General features: G+C 59.2%; 10 protein-coding genes across 10 annotated transcripts; all 10 read left to right on the forward strand.

Annotated features, from left to right (window-relative positions):
• Window positions 1-290: 290 nt before the first annotated feature.
• On the forward strand, window positions 291-878 carry DQ04_04331000 (hypothetical protein; the record flags this gene model as incomplete). The annotated part of the gene is made up of 1 exon (XM_009313499.1): window positions 291-878. The coding sequence occupies one exon, from the start codon at window positions 291-293 to the stop codon at window positions 876-878; it is 588 nt and encodes a 195-aa protein (XP_009311774.1).
• Window positions 879-1,632: 754 nt separating this feature from the next.
• Window positions 1,633-4,266, forward strand: DQ04_04331010 (hypothetical protein; the record flags this gene model as incomplete). The annotated part of the gene is made up of 1 exon (XM_009313500.1): window positions 1,633-4,266. The coding sequence occupies one exon, from the start codon at window positions 1,633-1,635 to the stop codon at window positions 4,264-4,266; it is 2,634 nt and encodes an 877-aa protein (XP_009311775.1).
• Window positions 4,267-4,519: 253 nt separating this feature from the next.
• Window positions 4,520-4,876, forward strand: DQ04_04331020 (hypothetical protein; the record flags this gene model as incomplete). The annotated part of the gene is made up of 1 exon (XM_009313501.1): window positions 4,520-4,876. The coding sequence occupies one exon, from the start codon at window positions 4,520-4,522 to the stop codon at window positions 4,874-4,876; it is 357 nt and encodes a 118-aa protein (XP_009311776.1).
• Window positions 4,877-5,010: 134 nt separating this feature from the next.
• On the forward strand, window positions 5,011-5,853 carry DQ04_04331030 (hypothetical protein; the record flags this gene model as incomplete). Its single annotated transcript, XM_009313502.1, has 1 exon — window positions 5,011-5,853. The coding sequence occupies one exon, from the start codon at window positions 5,011-5,013 to the stop codon at window positions 5,851-5,853; it is 843 nt and encodes a 280-aa protein (XP_009311777.1).
• A 310-nt stretch (window positions 5,854-6,163) lies between these two features.
• Window positions 6,164-6,808, forward strand: DQ04_04331040 (hypothetical protein; the record flags this gene model as incomplete). Its single annotated transcript, XM_009313503.1, has 1 exon — window positions 6,164-6,808. The coding sequence occupies one exon, from the start codon at window positions 6,164-6,166 to the stop codon at window positions 6,806-6,808; it is 645 nt and encodes a 214-aa protein (XP_009311778.1).
• Window positions 6,809-7,206: 398 nt separating this feature from the next.
• On the forward strand, window positions 7,207-7,896 carry DQ04_04331050 (cytochrome b-domain protein; the record flags this gene model as incomplete). Its single annotated transcript, XM_009313504.1, has 1 exon — window positions 7,207-7,896. The coding sequence occupies one exon, from the start codon at window positions 7,207-7,209 to the stop codon at window positions 7,894-7,896; it is 690 nt and encodes a 229-aa protein (XP_009311779.1).
• Window positions 7,897-8,908: 1,012 nt separating this feature from the next.
• DQ04_04331060 (putative histone deacetylase) lies at window positions 8,909-9,793 on the forward strand (the record flags this gene model as incomplete). Its single annotated transcript, XM_009313505.1, has 1 exon — window positions 8,909-9,793. One exon carries the CDS (start codon window positions 8,909-8,911, stop codon window positions 9,791-9,793), a length of 885 nt encoding a protein of 294 aa, XP_009311780.1.
• A 414-nt stretch (window positions 9,794-10,207) lies between these two features.
• On the forward strand, window positions 10,208-10,900 carry DQ04_04331070 (putative histone deacetylase; the record flags this gene model as incomplete). Its single annotated transcript, XM_009313506.1, has 1 exon — window positions 10,208-10,900. One exon carries the CDS (start codon window positions 10,208-10,210, stop codon window positions 10,898-10,900), a length of 693 nt encoding a protein of 230 aa, XP_009311781.1.
• An 881-nt stretch (window positions 10,901-11,781) lies between these two features.
• Window positions 11,782-12,591, forward strand: DQ04_04331080 (putative exosome complex exonuclease 1; the record flags this gene model as incomplete). Its single annotated transcript, XM_009313507.1, has 1 exon — window positions 11,782-12,591. One exon carries the CDS (start codon window positions 11,782-11,784, stop codon window positions 12,589-12,591), a length of 810 nt encoding a protein of 269 aa, XP_009311782.1.
• A 622-nt stretch (window positions 12,592-13,213) lies between these two features.
• On the forward strand, window positions 13,214-14,323 carry DQ04_04331090 (hypothetical protein; the record flags this gene model as incomplete). The annotated part of the gene is made up of 1 exon (XM_009313508.1): window positions 13,214-14,323. One exon carries the CDS (start codon window positions 13,214-13,216, stop codon window positions 14,321-14,323), a length of 1,110 nt encoding a protein of 369 aa, XP_009311783.1.
• Between the last annotated feature and the right edge of the window lie 30 nt (window positions 14,324-14,353).

Below are 14,353 nucleotides of genomic sequence, written 5' to 3' on the forward strand. Positions count from 1 at the left end.
GCGGCCGGGCTGTGTGCCGCGTCGTGACGGAGCGGCGCGGCGGCGTGAAGTATGTCGCCAACCCCACCGCGCTGGTGGCGAGGGCGGCGGAGGCGGAAGCGGAGGGGAGTCACACCGCCGCGAAGGTGACGCGCGGGCATTAGCGCACCTAACTGTTGCTCTGGATGGTGTGGAGTGCCCTGTTGTCACTCCCCCCTTCTTGCCTTTTGCTGTGCTGTTACTCGCTATACTAGGACTGCTTGTGAGTGATGTGTGGCCTTCCTGTGCTTCTCTCTTTTGGCTAGCGCGTGATGGCAACCCTACCGAATGGGAATGACCAGCTGCAAGAGGAGAAACAGCACCAACAGGAACTGCGGCAGGTGGGGTATGAAGCCCATGGGGAGGAGAATCAGCAGCAGCAGGAGGCAGAGGGAGAGGGAGAGGGGAATTGCGGCGCACCCGTGGATGTCGACCCAGATGCAGAGCAAAGCCCTTGCCATGAAGGCGGTGCCGGTGGCGACAGTGACGGGGCTTCTCCCGTCGTGGAGGCGCATGCTGCAGTGCACTCGTCCACAGGTGACAATAGCATCGAGAAGTGTTTGCTCGCTGTCATCCGTGACGGCGCGTTTGGAAACGCATTTACTCTTATTCGCGATGTGACGCTTCAGCAAGAGGTAACATCGCGAGCCATTGTGGAGCTTAAGGCCGAGCTGGGACGGACGGAGGAGGATATGCGGCAAATGGACGAGGTGTTTAAGAAGGTAGGGTTTTACGTGCAGAAGCTCAGCGTGATGCGAAGTAACATGGAGGTGCTTGACGCAAACATGGCCAAGACGAAGCGCCTGGCGTGGGGAATCCGCGAGCGGCTGCAGAAGACAGGCGAGTGGGGCTCCGAGTAAAGTGTGCATGCTGCTTTTTCACGCAGCGTTCTCGCCTCGCCTGCTGCAGGTGATTCCTCTTCTGGCTGCTGTGCCCTTTGTTTCCCCCTCCCCTTCGGTTTTGCTATGATCATCTCGTTGCTGTTGCTCCGTGGTGTTTGGGGGGGGGGNCGCCGTGGGTTTGGCGTTGTGCCGCCGGCTCGCTCCCGCCGCTCCCTCCGCGATCGCATCCGTCTCGCACGGACGCAAAGTGCGGCAGCTGCACGCTGCAGTTATATTTGTTCCTGCGGTTGTTCCTTGTGGGCTTCCAACTCGGACACACACAAACACACATAGCCTCTCTCTCTCTGTCTCTCTCTTCCTTCTCTCTGCGTGTCTCGTTGCTGCTCGTGGGGGCGGGGCTCTGCAAGCACGAGCGCGGGCGAGGGAACGACACACTCCCCGCCCACCACCCTTGACTCCGGTGCTGCGTGAAGGCGTGTGCGTGTTGGCCCGCGTCTTTCCCCCGGCGAGGCGGCGGCGGCGGCGGCATCTTCAGACGAGCTCGCACACAGNAAAAACAACAACAAATTAATAAGCTAATCAGACTTCTTCAACACACGCAGGTGACCGAATAGTCATGTGGCGTTTGCGCGCGGCCCCCCGATTCTGTTGTCGCCTAGCGGGGCCGCCACTATTCGTCGCAGCTGCGTTCTTCACCTCCAAGGACAGCACAGCTGCTGCAGCAGTGCATACGACGAAAAATGAAACACACTTCCGCCGTCTATTGCGTGCCATGGTGGTGGAAGAGGCGTCCGCACCACGTGGTGGGGCCAACGTCGGTGATGGTGGCGCAGCTATTCCACTCGACGAGCCACTCACAGCAAGTGTGGCGTTGATGGAGCAGCTTGGCGTTCTTGACCTCGCGGAGCGGCGCACACAGCAGTTTGCCGTCGCCGCGGACGCGTTGGATACCACCGATAACACAGAGGCAATTCCATCATCGCTCACCGCCACTATTACGGAGGCTTGCAAAGCAGGCGCCGCCTGCCGCCTGCCACCCGTTGTGGTGCTTCAGAAGGTTATTACGGCAGCCAAGATGCCAGACGGACACAATTTATTACTGCCGCCGGTCGCCGCCGCGGTGCTGCTGCGCTACGCCGCTGAGCGAATCACCGCAAAGGCTGCGGCGCTTCAGCGATGCCTTGACGGACGCGATGCCCTGCTGGTGCGGTATGAGAACGCTTCGTGGCCGCGCAGTGACCAGGGCGAGGCTGCGCGGCTGCGGTGGGCGCTCAGTGAGGAGGTGCGGCACGGCTACAATCTGCTCGCAAGACTGCAACGACGGAAGTGTAACGACGCCCAGCTGAATCAATATCAACTGGATGAACTTCGGGCGAGACTTCAGCTCGCGGCTGCCCTGCAGGACAGCGCTACAGCTGCCGATGCCATTGAAGATCTTCTCGCGCTGCACGCCCAGCTGCAGAGCCGCGACAGTGGGGGCAAGAACGTTGAGGCTGGTGCTGAGACTTCGTCTTACCTCATTGAATTGGCACGCGATGTGGGTACTGCGATTACTGCGTTTCGCACCAGTTGTGACTTTTTGGCGGGCTGCAGACTCTGGGAGAAATTTCTCGCTGCTGATCCGTGGAGTGACACAGTAAACCCTAACGGTATTGCTAACAGCGGCGGCGACGGCGGCATAGCCATCACAATTGCCGCAGAGAAGCTTCGGCTGCTTTCTTTGCTCGCGGAATGCATTGATGCTAACGTGACACACTTCACATATGTGCGAGACTCCGTGGTGCGGTTGTTTACCGATACGGATGTGGGGTACTTTTCCCGCACAGTGCGTGCCTCACAAGAGGCCCTCTGCGCCGTGTTGCTGGTGCTTTCACGCGTCACACTTGAACCCGGCGCAAAGATGGACGCTGCGCAGTCATTCTTCTGCGCTGTGCAGCAGGCGACGCAGGCGGATGTCTGCCTTGCTGATTGTGTCACAGAGGCGCTGCTGCAGGTGGCGAGTGCCGCGCGTGATAGCAGGGCGGCGCTACTGCTGTATAACCAGCTTTCTGCCCCAAAAGTGAGGCGTGCGGAGGTGCCAGCGAACATGGCCGCAATGCTCGTGGCGGAGGGCGATGCGCTTCATGATGGGACACGCTACTTGAGTTTTGTGAGTCTGCGTCGCCGCGTGATCGCCTCCGCGGCGGCACATCTTCTGGCTGCGAAGCTGTTGCTGCAGCAGAAGCCCTCCGAGGTGGTCTATAGTGTGCTTGACTTGATCGAAACGAGACACGAAGTGGATCCGCAGCGGACGTTTTTCTTACGTCTCCTCGTGTTTAATCGCGACCTGGAGCAGAGGCAGCAGCAGCAGCAGCAGTTGCAGAAACAGAGCAACGAGGTGTCGGAGTTGCCATCCATTTCATACGCGCATGCGCAGCGTATTCTCGAAGCGTGGCGTGAAGAGCTGCGTACTGCAGGCATCACCACTATCGCCTGCACCACACTGCAGCTGTTGCAGCGCATACGCCGGCAACTCACTGCGATGTCTGCGTGGCTGCAGCAGCCGTCAACTAGTGGTGAAGGCATGGAGGACCCATCATCGCTGCTTGCCTGTGTCAATGGCATGCTCTCCGAGCTGTCGCTTGGTTGGCTGCGCCACCGTGCCGCTCCTTCCCGCACGCCGCTGTTTCACCTGAAGGCTGTGGACCTGGATCGCATGACGCACAGGGACCGCGTTATAGCCCCCGGAGCTGCTGTTGCGATAAGGATGTTACACAATGAGGTGATGTGTTCAGCTGCTGCCCCTGGAAGGTTCACAGCAGAGCAGCGTCGTGCCGTTGTGCAGAAAACATTCGACGCATTGTATGCCGCGGCTGATACGGAAGGTGCGACGGCTGTTGTGTTGGGTTTCAGCGATTATGTGCGGCTCTGCTGGCTTGAGGACTCGGCACTCACGGGTTCTGGCGCTACTACCACAGGCGGTGAACCTTACTGCAGTTTGGAGCGCCTCAACCGTTGCGTGCCGCTGCTGTACGTCACCGATGCACTCGGTGAGGCGATGCTGCCAAGCGCAGGGGACGAAAAAGCAGCCCAAGCACCGGCGTCGCTTAGTCGTGACATTCACGTCGACGTGATGCACGTCAGTGACCCCCCGCACAGTAGCAGCACGGTGGAGGAGAAATGGCTCGCACGGTGGCTGGAGGAAATTTCAATCGCGTCGCCGGTTGTGCGTGGCGTGTTCGAGCGACACCTCGCGTTGCTGCTGCGTGAGGCACCTCTCGCCACTGCTTCTTCTTCTTCTGCTGCTGCTGCTGCTTCTTCTGTTTCTGGGGCTGCAACGGATGGACGGGAAACTACTGGCGAGCGGAAACCGGCCGTCCTGCAGTGGTTTGTGTCCGCAGGGGTTGCGAAGCCGAGTGAAGCTTAAAGCGTGTTGCTGCCGACGATGCAAGCGTGTGAGGCCTCTGCGTCTGTGTGTGTGTGTGTGTGTGTGCTTCACGGTGTTTACATGTAGTCCATGACGCCTGTTGTTGAATATGTTGCTTGCTTCTTGCCTGCAGTTGCGGCTGCTTCTGCCATGCTTTCTCCCTCTTCTTCTTGGTGCAGGAGGTGCGCCGTTCAACCAAGGGAGGTGGAGGGACGGTGTGCGGCTTCCCCCGCTCTGCACGCTGCCGGTCACCATGCGCCGGAGCTTCAAGGTGAAGGGCGACGCCGCCCGCGTAGCGCTCGTGGAGTTTTTGGTCGACAAGCGCGTGCGGTTCCTAGAGTACCTGCGTGAGCTGCACCGAGACGAGGTGCTGTGGATGGGCACCGTGCGGCTGACGCGGCAGGATGTGGTGCGGAGCTTCCGCGGCGACGGCCGCGTAGAGCAGAGCTGCACAGAGTACCGCCTACCCTCAGGTGACCCAACCGAGGTTGGCGAGCCATCACATGCGGGAGAAGCAGGTGCTGCTGTAGCAGCAACAACAACAACAACANAGGTGACCCAACCGAGGTTGGCGAGCCATCACATGCGGGAGAAGCAGGTGCTGCTGTAGCAGCAACAACAACAACAACAACACTATCGTCATCGGAGGACGTTGTGGTTACGTTGGACCCTATCGCCGGCGTGCCGCATAGAGTGGGCTCCAGCTGGCTGTCGTCGCATATGCCGTGCTATCTTTGCCTTGCTATGTCGCTTGGGGACTTGCTGCAGGCTCCGCTCCCGGCTTTCGACTTTGTGGAGTGCATGTATACGCTACTGTTAGAGATGGATGTGCGGTTCGCCACTGGAGCTGCCGCAAAGGCCCTTGCACAGCGCAATCTCCGCAATTACCGCCAGCAGCAGCTGTGGCTCTCCGATCCCTCGTCGGCGGCCGGTGGCGGTGGCGGCGGCAGCAACAGCAGCAGCACGGCGACCGGCACTCTGGGTGGTGTGGCTGCCCCNTCGGCGGCCGGTGGCGGTGGCGGCGGCAGCAACAGCAGCAGCACGGCGACCGGCACTCTGGGTGGTGTGGCTGCCCCCTTCCTGCCGACGTCGTGGGATAATGATTCTCCGATGAAGTACTTCTACTTGAACCTCGAGCACAATGCCTACACGACGGCGGGCGGCGTGCGTTACGAAGAGCTCATTATTCCGCTCTGCTCGCAGTTGACGCTCGCATACCGAAGACTTGGGGAATATGATGTAACGAGCAACGATGAGGGCCTGAGGCGCATCCTCTCCATTGACCGCCGCCTTCAGCATATGTTCTTNTCCGTTGTCAGTAAAGAACTGGGGAAGATAGCCCGTGGCAAGCTGCTGCAGCAGACATTGTTGCTATCAACTGACGGTCTCTTTGCTGGAATTTGCAACACGCACGGAAACACGCAGAGCCTCCTGAAGGACCTCATCCGTCAGCCAGCCAGCACTTCCGCTTCGGCACCGTCGAGGGCGCCGAAGGGCGGAGTCAGCAACATCAGCAACAGCCTAAGCGGCATGCATGACACACCCATGGTGGATTCTGATGAGGAGTTTGACGAAGAGGATTTGTGATGTCCGGAAGATGAGGCAGAGACGTCCGTGAAGAGGATGCAGGAGGGGATGGGACAAAAGAAGGCCAGTGGCCGTCATCTAAGTGCCGCATGGTTGGTGGCATATGTTTCTCTATATCTGTTTATAGTCCTCTACTCCTTTTTGTTTTGTCTCATTTTCTCTGCTTGCATACCTCTCTGTCGCTCTTTCTCTCTCTCTCTCTCTCTGTCTGTCTTTCTGTGTGCCGCTGTGTCTCTCTGTGTGTGCGTGGGGGTGGGGGGGATACACTGGGCGTGTAGCAATAGGAAAGGTCGCATCTGCGGCAGGCACCATGGCACCTCCATTGCTGGCTGTGCGGCAGTTTGTCTACACCCATGAAGTGCCGCTTGACGACGACGGCAACAACACCAACAACGATGCGGGCGATAATTATAAGGATAAGAAAGGAGATGCCACCTTCAGTAGTAACAACAACAAGGACTGCGGTGCCCATGGAGCTACAAGAGCCGTTACGGTCGCGCGTATCACTGCGCAGGTGGTGTCGTTCGACCACCGCTGCTTCTGGGTGCACCTCTCCGAGTCCAGGGAGAGTGGCGACGCGCCACCGCCGCCGCTTGGTCCGTGCGCGGTGGCGTTTGGCGGTTTGGCGGTGGACGTCACGTCCACCACTCTCATCGACGACGCACAGCTGCCGCAGCAGCAGGAACAGCAGCAAGGGGGCGGTGGCGTGAGTGCGCCGAATCCGCAGGCTGTGTTCGCGCAGAGCCTCGCCCAGCGTATCGCCCGTCGTCTACAGCAGGAGTGCGGGGCGGCGGTAGCAGTGTACGTGGCATGCGGCATTTCGGGGGAAAAGGCGGAGCTGATCGGCACACCGGCAGGCAGCAGCCTCGACGTCACGATGCGGTTTGGCGCGGTGGTGTTCCGCAACGTGATGGAACTCATCCGCGAGGAACTTCTGCCCCCTTTGCCTGCTTGATTCACACATACACACAGGAACACAGACGTATTGCGCAGGGAAAGGGAAAGGGAGTGGCTCAAAGCCTCCTTCCTTAGCTCTGTGTGGGGCTGGGCTGATGTGTCCTTTTTTTTTTCTCTCTCTCTCTCATTCACCCCTTTCTGTTCTTTGGTTCATGGAGCTGTTGCCACTTGTGCTGCGCTGGAGGGGGTGGTGGTGTCTCTCCGTACTGCTCGTTCCTTTTTTTTTTCGTTTCTTCTCGCTTGATTTATTGCCGCCGCCACGGCCACTCTTCGGGCCGCACCCACATGTCACCGGCGGCGTGTTTTGTGTGCTTCGGCAGCGAAGACGTATTGCGTGCCTAGTTTGCATTGCCACATCGTTATCGTTACTGCCCCCCGTGATTATCGCACTTCACCATGGCGGCGACAGTCTTTACACGCGCTGAGGTGGCGAAGCACAACGCCAAGGAGAGCGGCTGGCTGATCATCCACAATGAGGTGTACGACGTGTCGGAGTTCTACGACGACCACCCCGGCGGCCGCGACGTGCTGCTGCACCACATCGGCGGTGACGCCACCGAGTCGTTCGACGCCGTGAACCACAGCAGGGGCGCGCGCATGCTGCTGCAGCGCAAGAAGATCGGCGTGCTCGACACCCCACAGGAAACGGCGCCCTGCATGCGGCTCAGCGAAGTGGTGGAGACGCAGCAGAAGGCGAAAGAGAAGTCCGCCAATGCGTGCTGGGTGGTGATCAAGAACAAGGTGTACGACCTCACGGAGTTTCTCGATCTCCACCCTGGCGGCCGCGACGTGCTGCTCTGGCAGTCCGGCACAGACGCCTCCAAGGCATATGAGGAAATCGGCCACAGCAGCGGAGCGAAGCTTATGATGAAGAAGTACTTCGTCGCCGACCTGAACCCTGACGACAGGCGCGCTGCCGCTGCGGCGAAACCAGTGGCGGAGGGTGGTGCTTCCAACAGCAAGAGCAGCACCTTCAATAAGAAGTCTAATGACTCCTTGCACGCTTTCATCATGGCGCAGGTGCAGTTCGGATTGATGATACTGGTGGGGGTGGCCGCGGTGGTGTACGTGTTTATGCGCCTCTGAGGCCTCCACACAACTTGGAGGTGTGCTGGCGAGATCACTCGCGTCTCTTTGTGTGTGAGTGAGTGGGAGAGAAGCAAAACACAGATATAATGACTAAACCCGCTGAGAAGATGCGGGTGCGACGGCGATAAAACTGCCTGGTTCAAAAATAGCAGGAATACCAGGACGACATGCAGCGAAAGCGTACCGTGTGGTATGCACCCGCTCCGTGAATTCCCATGTATGCTTGTATCTCCTGTTGTGCCTTCCTTAATCGCCTTACCAGACCTTATCTAGGCTTGCCGTTGGTGCTGCGGCGCTGTGCTTTTGTGTGCGGTAGCGCCGCCCCTCTCCACCGCCCTCCAGAGCTGATGGCCGGCCTGCTGCGGTGCAGGGTCGGGGGGGGGCGGCGCTGGCCGCAGACACGGCGAAATGACGCAAGCCGACGCTCGCAACGGCTGAGCAATATAAATCATGACATTGACAAACCAGAAGAGGATATGAGATGCAAAGAGAAAAAGGAATGAAAAGACAAAAAAAAAACGAACTGAAGAGAATGCGAGAAAAATATTGAGGTGCAACTTGACAGTTGGACGCAAAAACAACAACAACAACAACAAACAAAGAGGAGAAAACAGGAACGGCATGAAACATACGCGATGGAGGAAGTTACGGAGGCCTGTGGAGGAGCAGTGAGTCAAGCGGTGGCGGTGACGGGCCACGCACGCACGCGCTGTCGTGGCCCCTGCTCCCCACTCCGTCCTCCTCTTTTTGTGCACGTCCTCAACGAAACTCCGTTCGTCGCAAAGGGACACCTACACCTCCACACACACACACACAGACACACATGCATTGCATACGTACATACACGTACTTTTCTCTGCGCCTGTCTTTATCGGGTTTCCTGTGCTACTCTGCGTCTGTGATTTGTTCCGTCTCTCCCATTTTCTCGTACGGCACATGCACGTGTGTCCTTCTGCTGCGTCTCTCCGTAGGAGGTCCGTTGGCGTTGTGTGTCGGCTGCGTGTGCGATATGCCGAAGCGCCTCTTAGAGCGCGAGCGGGACGTGCGGAAGAAGAAGGCTAAGAAGGATGAGGTGAACGGTGCACCGCGTGTGGAGGAGGATGCGGCGCGTAATGTCGTTCCTGCAGCATCGATGAAGCGTCTGGAGGCGTTCGTGCAGCGGTGGATGTCGGAGGCGAACAACGTGCAGCTCCCACCGCCGTCTTCGATGCCGGTGACCGCCCCACTTCCAACTATTCTCGATATGATGATGCCGCCGGCCACATCTCTTCATCCTGTTACTACGGCTTCTGCTTCTCTAGCTGCTGCTGCTGCAGCCAACCCAGTGCGCATGAATGGGGTGCTTGCAGCCCGGCAGGTGGCGGAGGGAACAGGCGTGGTGTTTGATGACGTGATGCTGCTGCATGAGTCGACAAACCCCAATGAATACGAGCGTCCTGGGCGACTCAAGCGTACGGTGGAGCACCTTCGCGCGACTGGACTCATGTCGTGCTGCCGCCGCATCCCACGCCATGTCGCACGCACAAAGGAACTCCGTCTCGTGCACTCTCTCGAGCACATTGACTACATTGACCAACTGGAGTTCGTCGCCTCGCTGCAAAAGCCTGGCTGTGACTACAGCGTCGGGCAGGATCTCTACGCCAACACCAGTACGTCCAAGGCGGCCCGAACGGCGGCCGGATGTGTTGTTGCGGCGGCGCTGAGTGTCGTGCGCGGTGAAGTGGGAAACGCCTTTGCGCTGGTGCGGCCGCCCGGGCATCACGCCAGCTCTAACACCGCGTCCGGCTTCTGCTTCTTCAACAACGTGGNGCCTTTGCGCTGGTGCGGCCGCCCGGGCATCACGCCAGCTCTAACACCGCGTCCGGCTTCTGCTTCTTCAACAACGTGGCGGTAGCGGTGCGGATGGCGCAGCAGGAACTTCGCAAGCGTGGTGTGGCTGAGCCACGAGCGCTCGTGCTTGACTGGGACGTACATCACTGCGACGGCACTGAGAGCATCTTTTATGAGGACCCGTCAGTAGTTGTGGTATCGATTCACCAGTATGGATCTGGTCGTGGGCACGTGTTGCGCAAGACTCCCTCTGTGTTTACTGACACAATCGACGTGAATGCATTGGCCGCGCTGATGGAGGCCACAACAGCGGAGGAGACCAACAGCAACGGTGGTGGTGGTGGTGGTGGGGNGGGATAGCAACAATGATGCACCAACAATAAACAGCGAGCCGCAGCTGCAGCAGCAGGCCTCACAAGAGCAGGAAGGGGGAAGACGTCCGAGAAGGCCGGTCGACTACGCCAAGCTTGCGGATGATATGGAAGAGGACGACGATGCCGTTGCAAGAATGTTCGGCATCACGCCAGATGAGCTGGAGATCTCCTCTTCAACCCTCAGCAGCAGCAGTAGCAACAGCTCAGTGCTCGCATCCTCGTCTCGCAACGTGGCAGCGGCTGGAAAGCTCCCTGGTGACACGGAGGGTCTCTCCTTCGACGAAAACGTGAATGACGGAACGCGCGAGCCCTTCTACCCGGGAACGGGCCATATGGAGCGCGTCGGTGGCGACGTGACGGAGGAGGCGTGCGGGCGAAACATAAACGTGCCGTGGCCGACCGTTGGCATGGGTGACCTGGAGTACTTGCAGGTGCTCCTTGACGTTGTTGTGCCAGTGGCGCGTGAGTTTGCGCCGGATATCATCTTTGTTAGCTCCGGCTTTGACAGCGCCGCAGGGGACCTCCTCGGTGCGATGCGACTCTCACCATCGGGGTATTCCCTTCTCACCAAAACCCTCGCCGCCGTCTGCCCGCGGCTCGTGGTGGCACTGGAGGGCGGCTACAACTTGTCAAACGTCGCGCTCTGCACGGAGGCAGTCATGCGGGCGCTGCTGGAGTGTAGCGGCTCCGCCCCACTGCCGCGGAGTGGGATGCTGAGGTGCCAGGCGGAGGAGCTGGTGAAGCAGGTGCGCCACACCCACGAACGCTACTGGCGCTGCTTCGCGCGCTCCGAGTGAGGTGTATGCGCAGAGTTCACCACCTGCGAGAAGAACGCCAAGGAGTTAAGCGTAAAGGGGAAGAAAAGCGGAGAGAAAATAAAACACGCCTGCGGAGTAAGGACAACACGGTGTGTGTGTGTTTGTGTGTGCCTCTGTTCATGTTCCGGCTAAAACAACAACAAAAAGAAATTCTCCTTACTGCGTGTGCTTCTCCTCCGTAAGTGGAGGGGAAGTTATCATCTCTCTATCTAACGGGATCAATGGGCCAGGCTCGCGCTTCCAACAGCGGGATTTCATCTTTTTTTTGTTTTTGTCTGCTGTGAGTTCTCTTTCTTTTTGTCCCCTCTGTTGATGGCAAAGTGTGCGAGCGACGCACAGACACAGAGCACTTATGATATAGACGTGCCTGACTTTGTGCGCCGCGTGACCGTAGCGGTAGGGTGGGGGGAGGGCGGTGTCCCTTTCGTGCGACGGGTGTGGCAGTGGCATTTAGGACCTACTGTGGCGTTGACGGTGTGACATTCTCAACTGTGAAACGAAGATTCAGCTGTGCTGTTGTCTGGTATCTTTTTGTCCCTAGTGTCCCCGGTGCTATTTCCGTGTGCGCTCTGGGTGTGTCGGCGTTCGTCGCGGGGCGACGCCGTGGGCGCTTGGCGGATTGGATCGGCGCCTTGAACAAGAGGTGGTATGGGTGGGGGGCCTTGTCAGGTGCAGCTCGTGCACGTTGCACAGGCACATAACGTTCCGTGTAGTATTATTTTGTTTGGGCTTTTTGCGTTCTTCTTCCTTTTTGTGCCTTCTTGGCTCCATTCGGATGCCTCTGCACTGCTGCCCTCTCTCTCTCTCTCTCACACACACGCATATAAGTGTTTACACACCGGCACCGTGTGGGGTAAGGCATGACGACGGCTTTAGTGCGGCGGGATGGTCGGGGCCAGCGCGAGATGCGTGGCAGGGAGCTGCGCACCTCGGAGCTGAACCAGTTCGATGGCTCTGCGTGGTACTCACAGGGCCTCACTGCAGTTGTGGCTGCCGTCAACGGCCCCGTTGCCGCGCGGCAGGAGGACTACCGCACCTGTGACGTGCGCGTCTACCTTACACGTGCAGTGCGCCTGCCGCACGCCGGCGGGGCTGACCGTCTGTGTGTGGAGCAGCAGCGGGAGGAGCAGCAGCGTGCGGACGGCGAGGCGGAGCGATTCCTTGCGTCGTGCGTGGAGGCCGTTGTGCTACTGGAGCGGTTCCCGCGCTGTGTGCTCGAGGCGCACTTGACCGTGCTGTCTGATGATGGCGCCCTCCTCGCTGTGGCGGCAAACGCGCTGATGTGCGCGCTGCTCGATGCCGGCGTGCCGTGCCGCACGACAATTGCGGCGGTGTGCCTCGCGGCGTGTGCGGATGGGAACAGCGGCCCATCCGCATCATCGCCAGCGGCATCATCATCAGTGCTTCTGCTCGACCCGACGCTGGCGGAAGAGGCGGGTGACGAGGCGCAGAGTTACGCCACGGCGACCTTTGTCGTGGCGAACCCGAGCAGCAGCGACAAGAGCAGCAGTGGCGGTGTGCTGGCGAGTCATGTGGAGGCTCGCCCGGGGTCGTCGCTGTACGGCTGCCGTCTGCGGGCGGCGGAGCTGGCCAGCATGACTACGCTGGCAGAGCGAGCCGCCACGATACTCTTTGACTTCTTCCGGAACTGCAACGTACCGCTGGAGTAAGCGGCAACACGTCCCGTTTGTGGGCTTCTGCTGTCGTGGTGGTGGCGGTGGTGTTGGTGGTGGCGGTGAGACCGGCGCTGGCACCGGTGCGTTTAAATGCCGAGGAGGGAAAGGGCGAGCCGGAGGTGTAACTTGTGAGTAACACGGGCGGATAAGAACGAGAGAGAGAGAGAGACGAAAGTGATAGAGCGAAACAAAAGGAAAAAAAAGAAAAACAACAACGACGACAGAAACGTATGCGGCATGTAAGGGTGGCAAGTCTCTTCGGCAATCATTGGTGTTGTGCCCAGGAAGACAACGCCGACGACGAACCAACATGCGGCGCGTGCTGTAGAGGCTTCTTTGAAATCTCTTTCTCTTCCCGTCTTACTTCACCCCCGCGCCGGCGCAGCGGAGAGGGCTGCCGTCCACACACACACACACCGCCAGCAGAGTGTGCGCACCGTTTGCGTTTTTGTTATTCTGTCTCTTTTCTTTTCTTTCGCCCCTCCGCGGTGCTGCGTGGCCGTCACCACCGGCTCGGATCTGCAAAGGGCCTCTATACACAGAAGGAAAGGAAAGAGACGCGCTTCAAAAGTCACCGAAAAGCAAGCAAGGCAACAACATCCAACAAACAAAAAAGATGTCAACAAACGGTGATGCTGCGTCTGCAGCATCGGGTGAAGCAAATTGCCCTCGTGAGAGTTCTGCGCCCGACGTTGCTCAGGCGGTGCAGGCAACGGTGTGCGCAAAGACGTACTCCTACACACAGTACACCCCAGCGGCCGCGGAGCCTGTTGCCTGCGTCTCTGACGGTGCGTGGGAAGTTGACCACCCGTCGCCCACCGTGTACGCGAGCCAGAACGCCGTCGCACGCATGAAGGAGGCCACACGGTTGTATAAGAAGGCGGAGTCGGCGGTGGCGAACGGCCTCGCCAAGTGTGGCGATTGGCTTTCCGCACGTGATCTCTTCTACGAGGCGGGCGCCATCTTTGCTACCGGCGGGTACGCAGAGGATGCGGCCAAGGCGTTTCTGCACGCCGGCATCATCACTCGGGCCTTCAAGAACGAGGAAGAGATGGTAACTGCCATGTCGCTCGCCGCGGAGAACCTGCAGGTGGTGCAGCCGGCCCTCGCCGTGGATGTGCTGCACAGCCTCGCCAATTCGCTGGTGGCGGCCGGCCACCCGATTCAGTCGGCGCGCTGTAAGCGTGAAGCCGCCCTCTTGCTGGAGCAGCGCCTCGCGGAGCCCGCAAAGGCGATACAGCTGTACAGGGAGGCGATGGAGCTGTACGGCAACCGCGTCGTCACAAAGTCCTTCTCGCGCAACTGCATGGAGCGCATCAGTGCGCTGACGGTGGAGCTGCAGCAGTACACGGAGGCGTCGCAGCTGTACATCGAGGAGGCATCGATGGTGCCGCGCAACCTTCCCAAGACGCAGCAGTACCTCTACTCACTGCTCTGTATGCTCGCGGAGGGCTTCGGCAACGACGACCGCTACTTCGACGCGCTGTATGTAACACGCAAGCGCTTCGACACGCTGCAGGAGGAGGAGAAGAATTTCCAGCAGGGGAAGGAGCACCAACTGATGCGGCGGCTGATTGAGGCCAACGATCATGGCTCCCTCAATGAGTTCGACATTGCGGTCTTTGAGTACAAGTCGTGCGCCTCCTTTAAGCCGGATAGTGTGTTTGACGTGCTTGCCGAGAGGTGCCGTGCAAACCTCTATGAACATGTGGAGCAATACATGTAGAATTTACCCACCAGCCCATCCTTTTTTTTT

The sequence above is a fragment of the Trypanosoma grayi genome, assembly GCF_000691245.1.
Source record: "Trypanosoma grayi strain ANR4 Tgr_433_V1, whole genome shotgun sequence".
Classification (NCBI taxonomy): domain Eukaryota; phylum Euglenozoa; class Kinetoplastea; order Trypanosomatida; family Trypanosomatidae; genus Trypanosoma; species Trypanosoma grayi.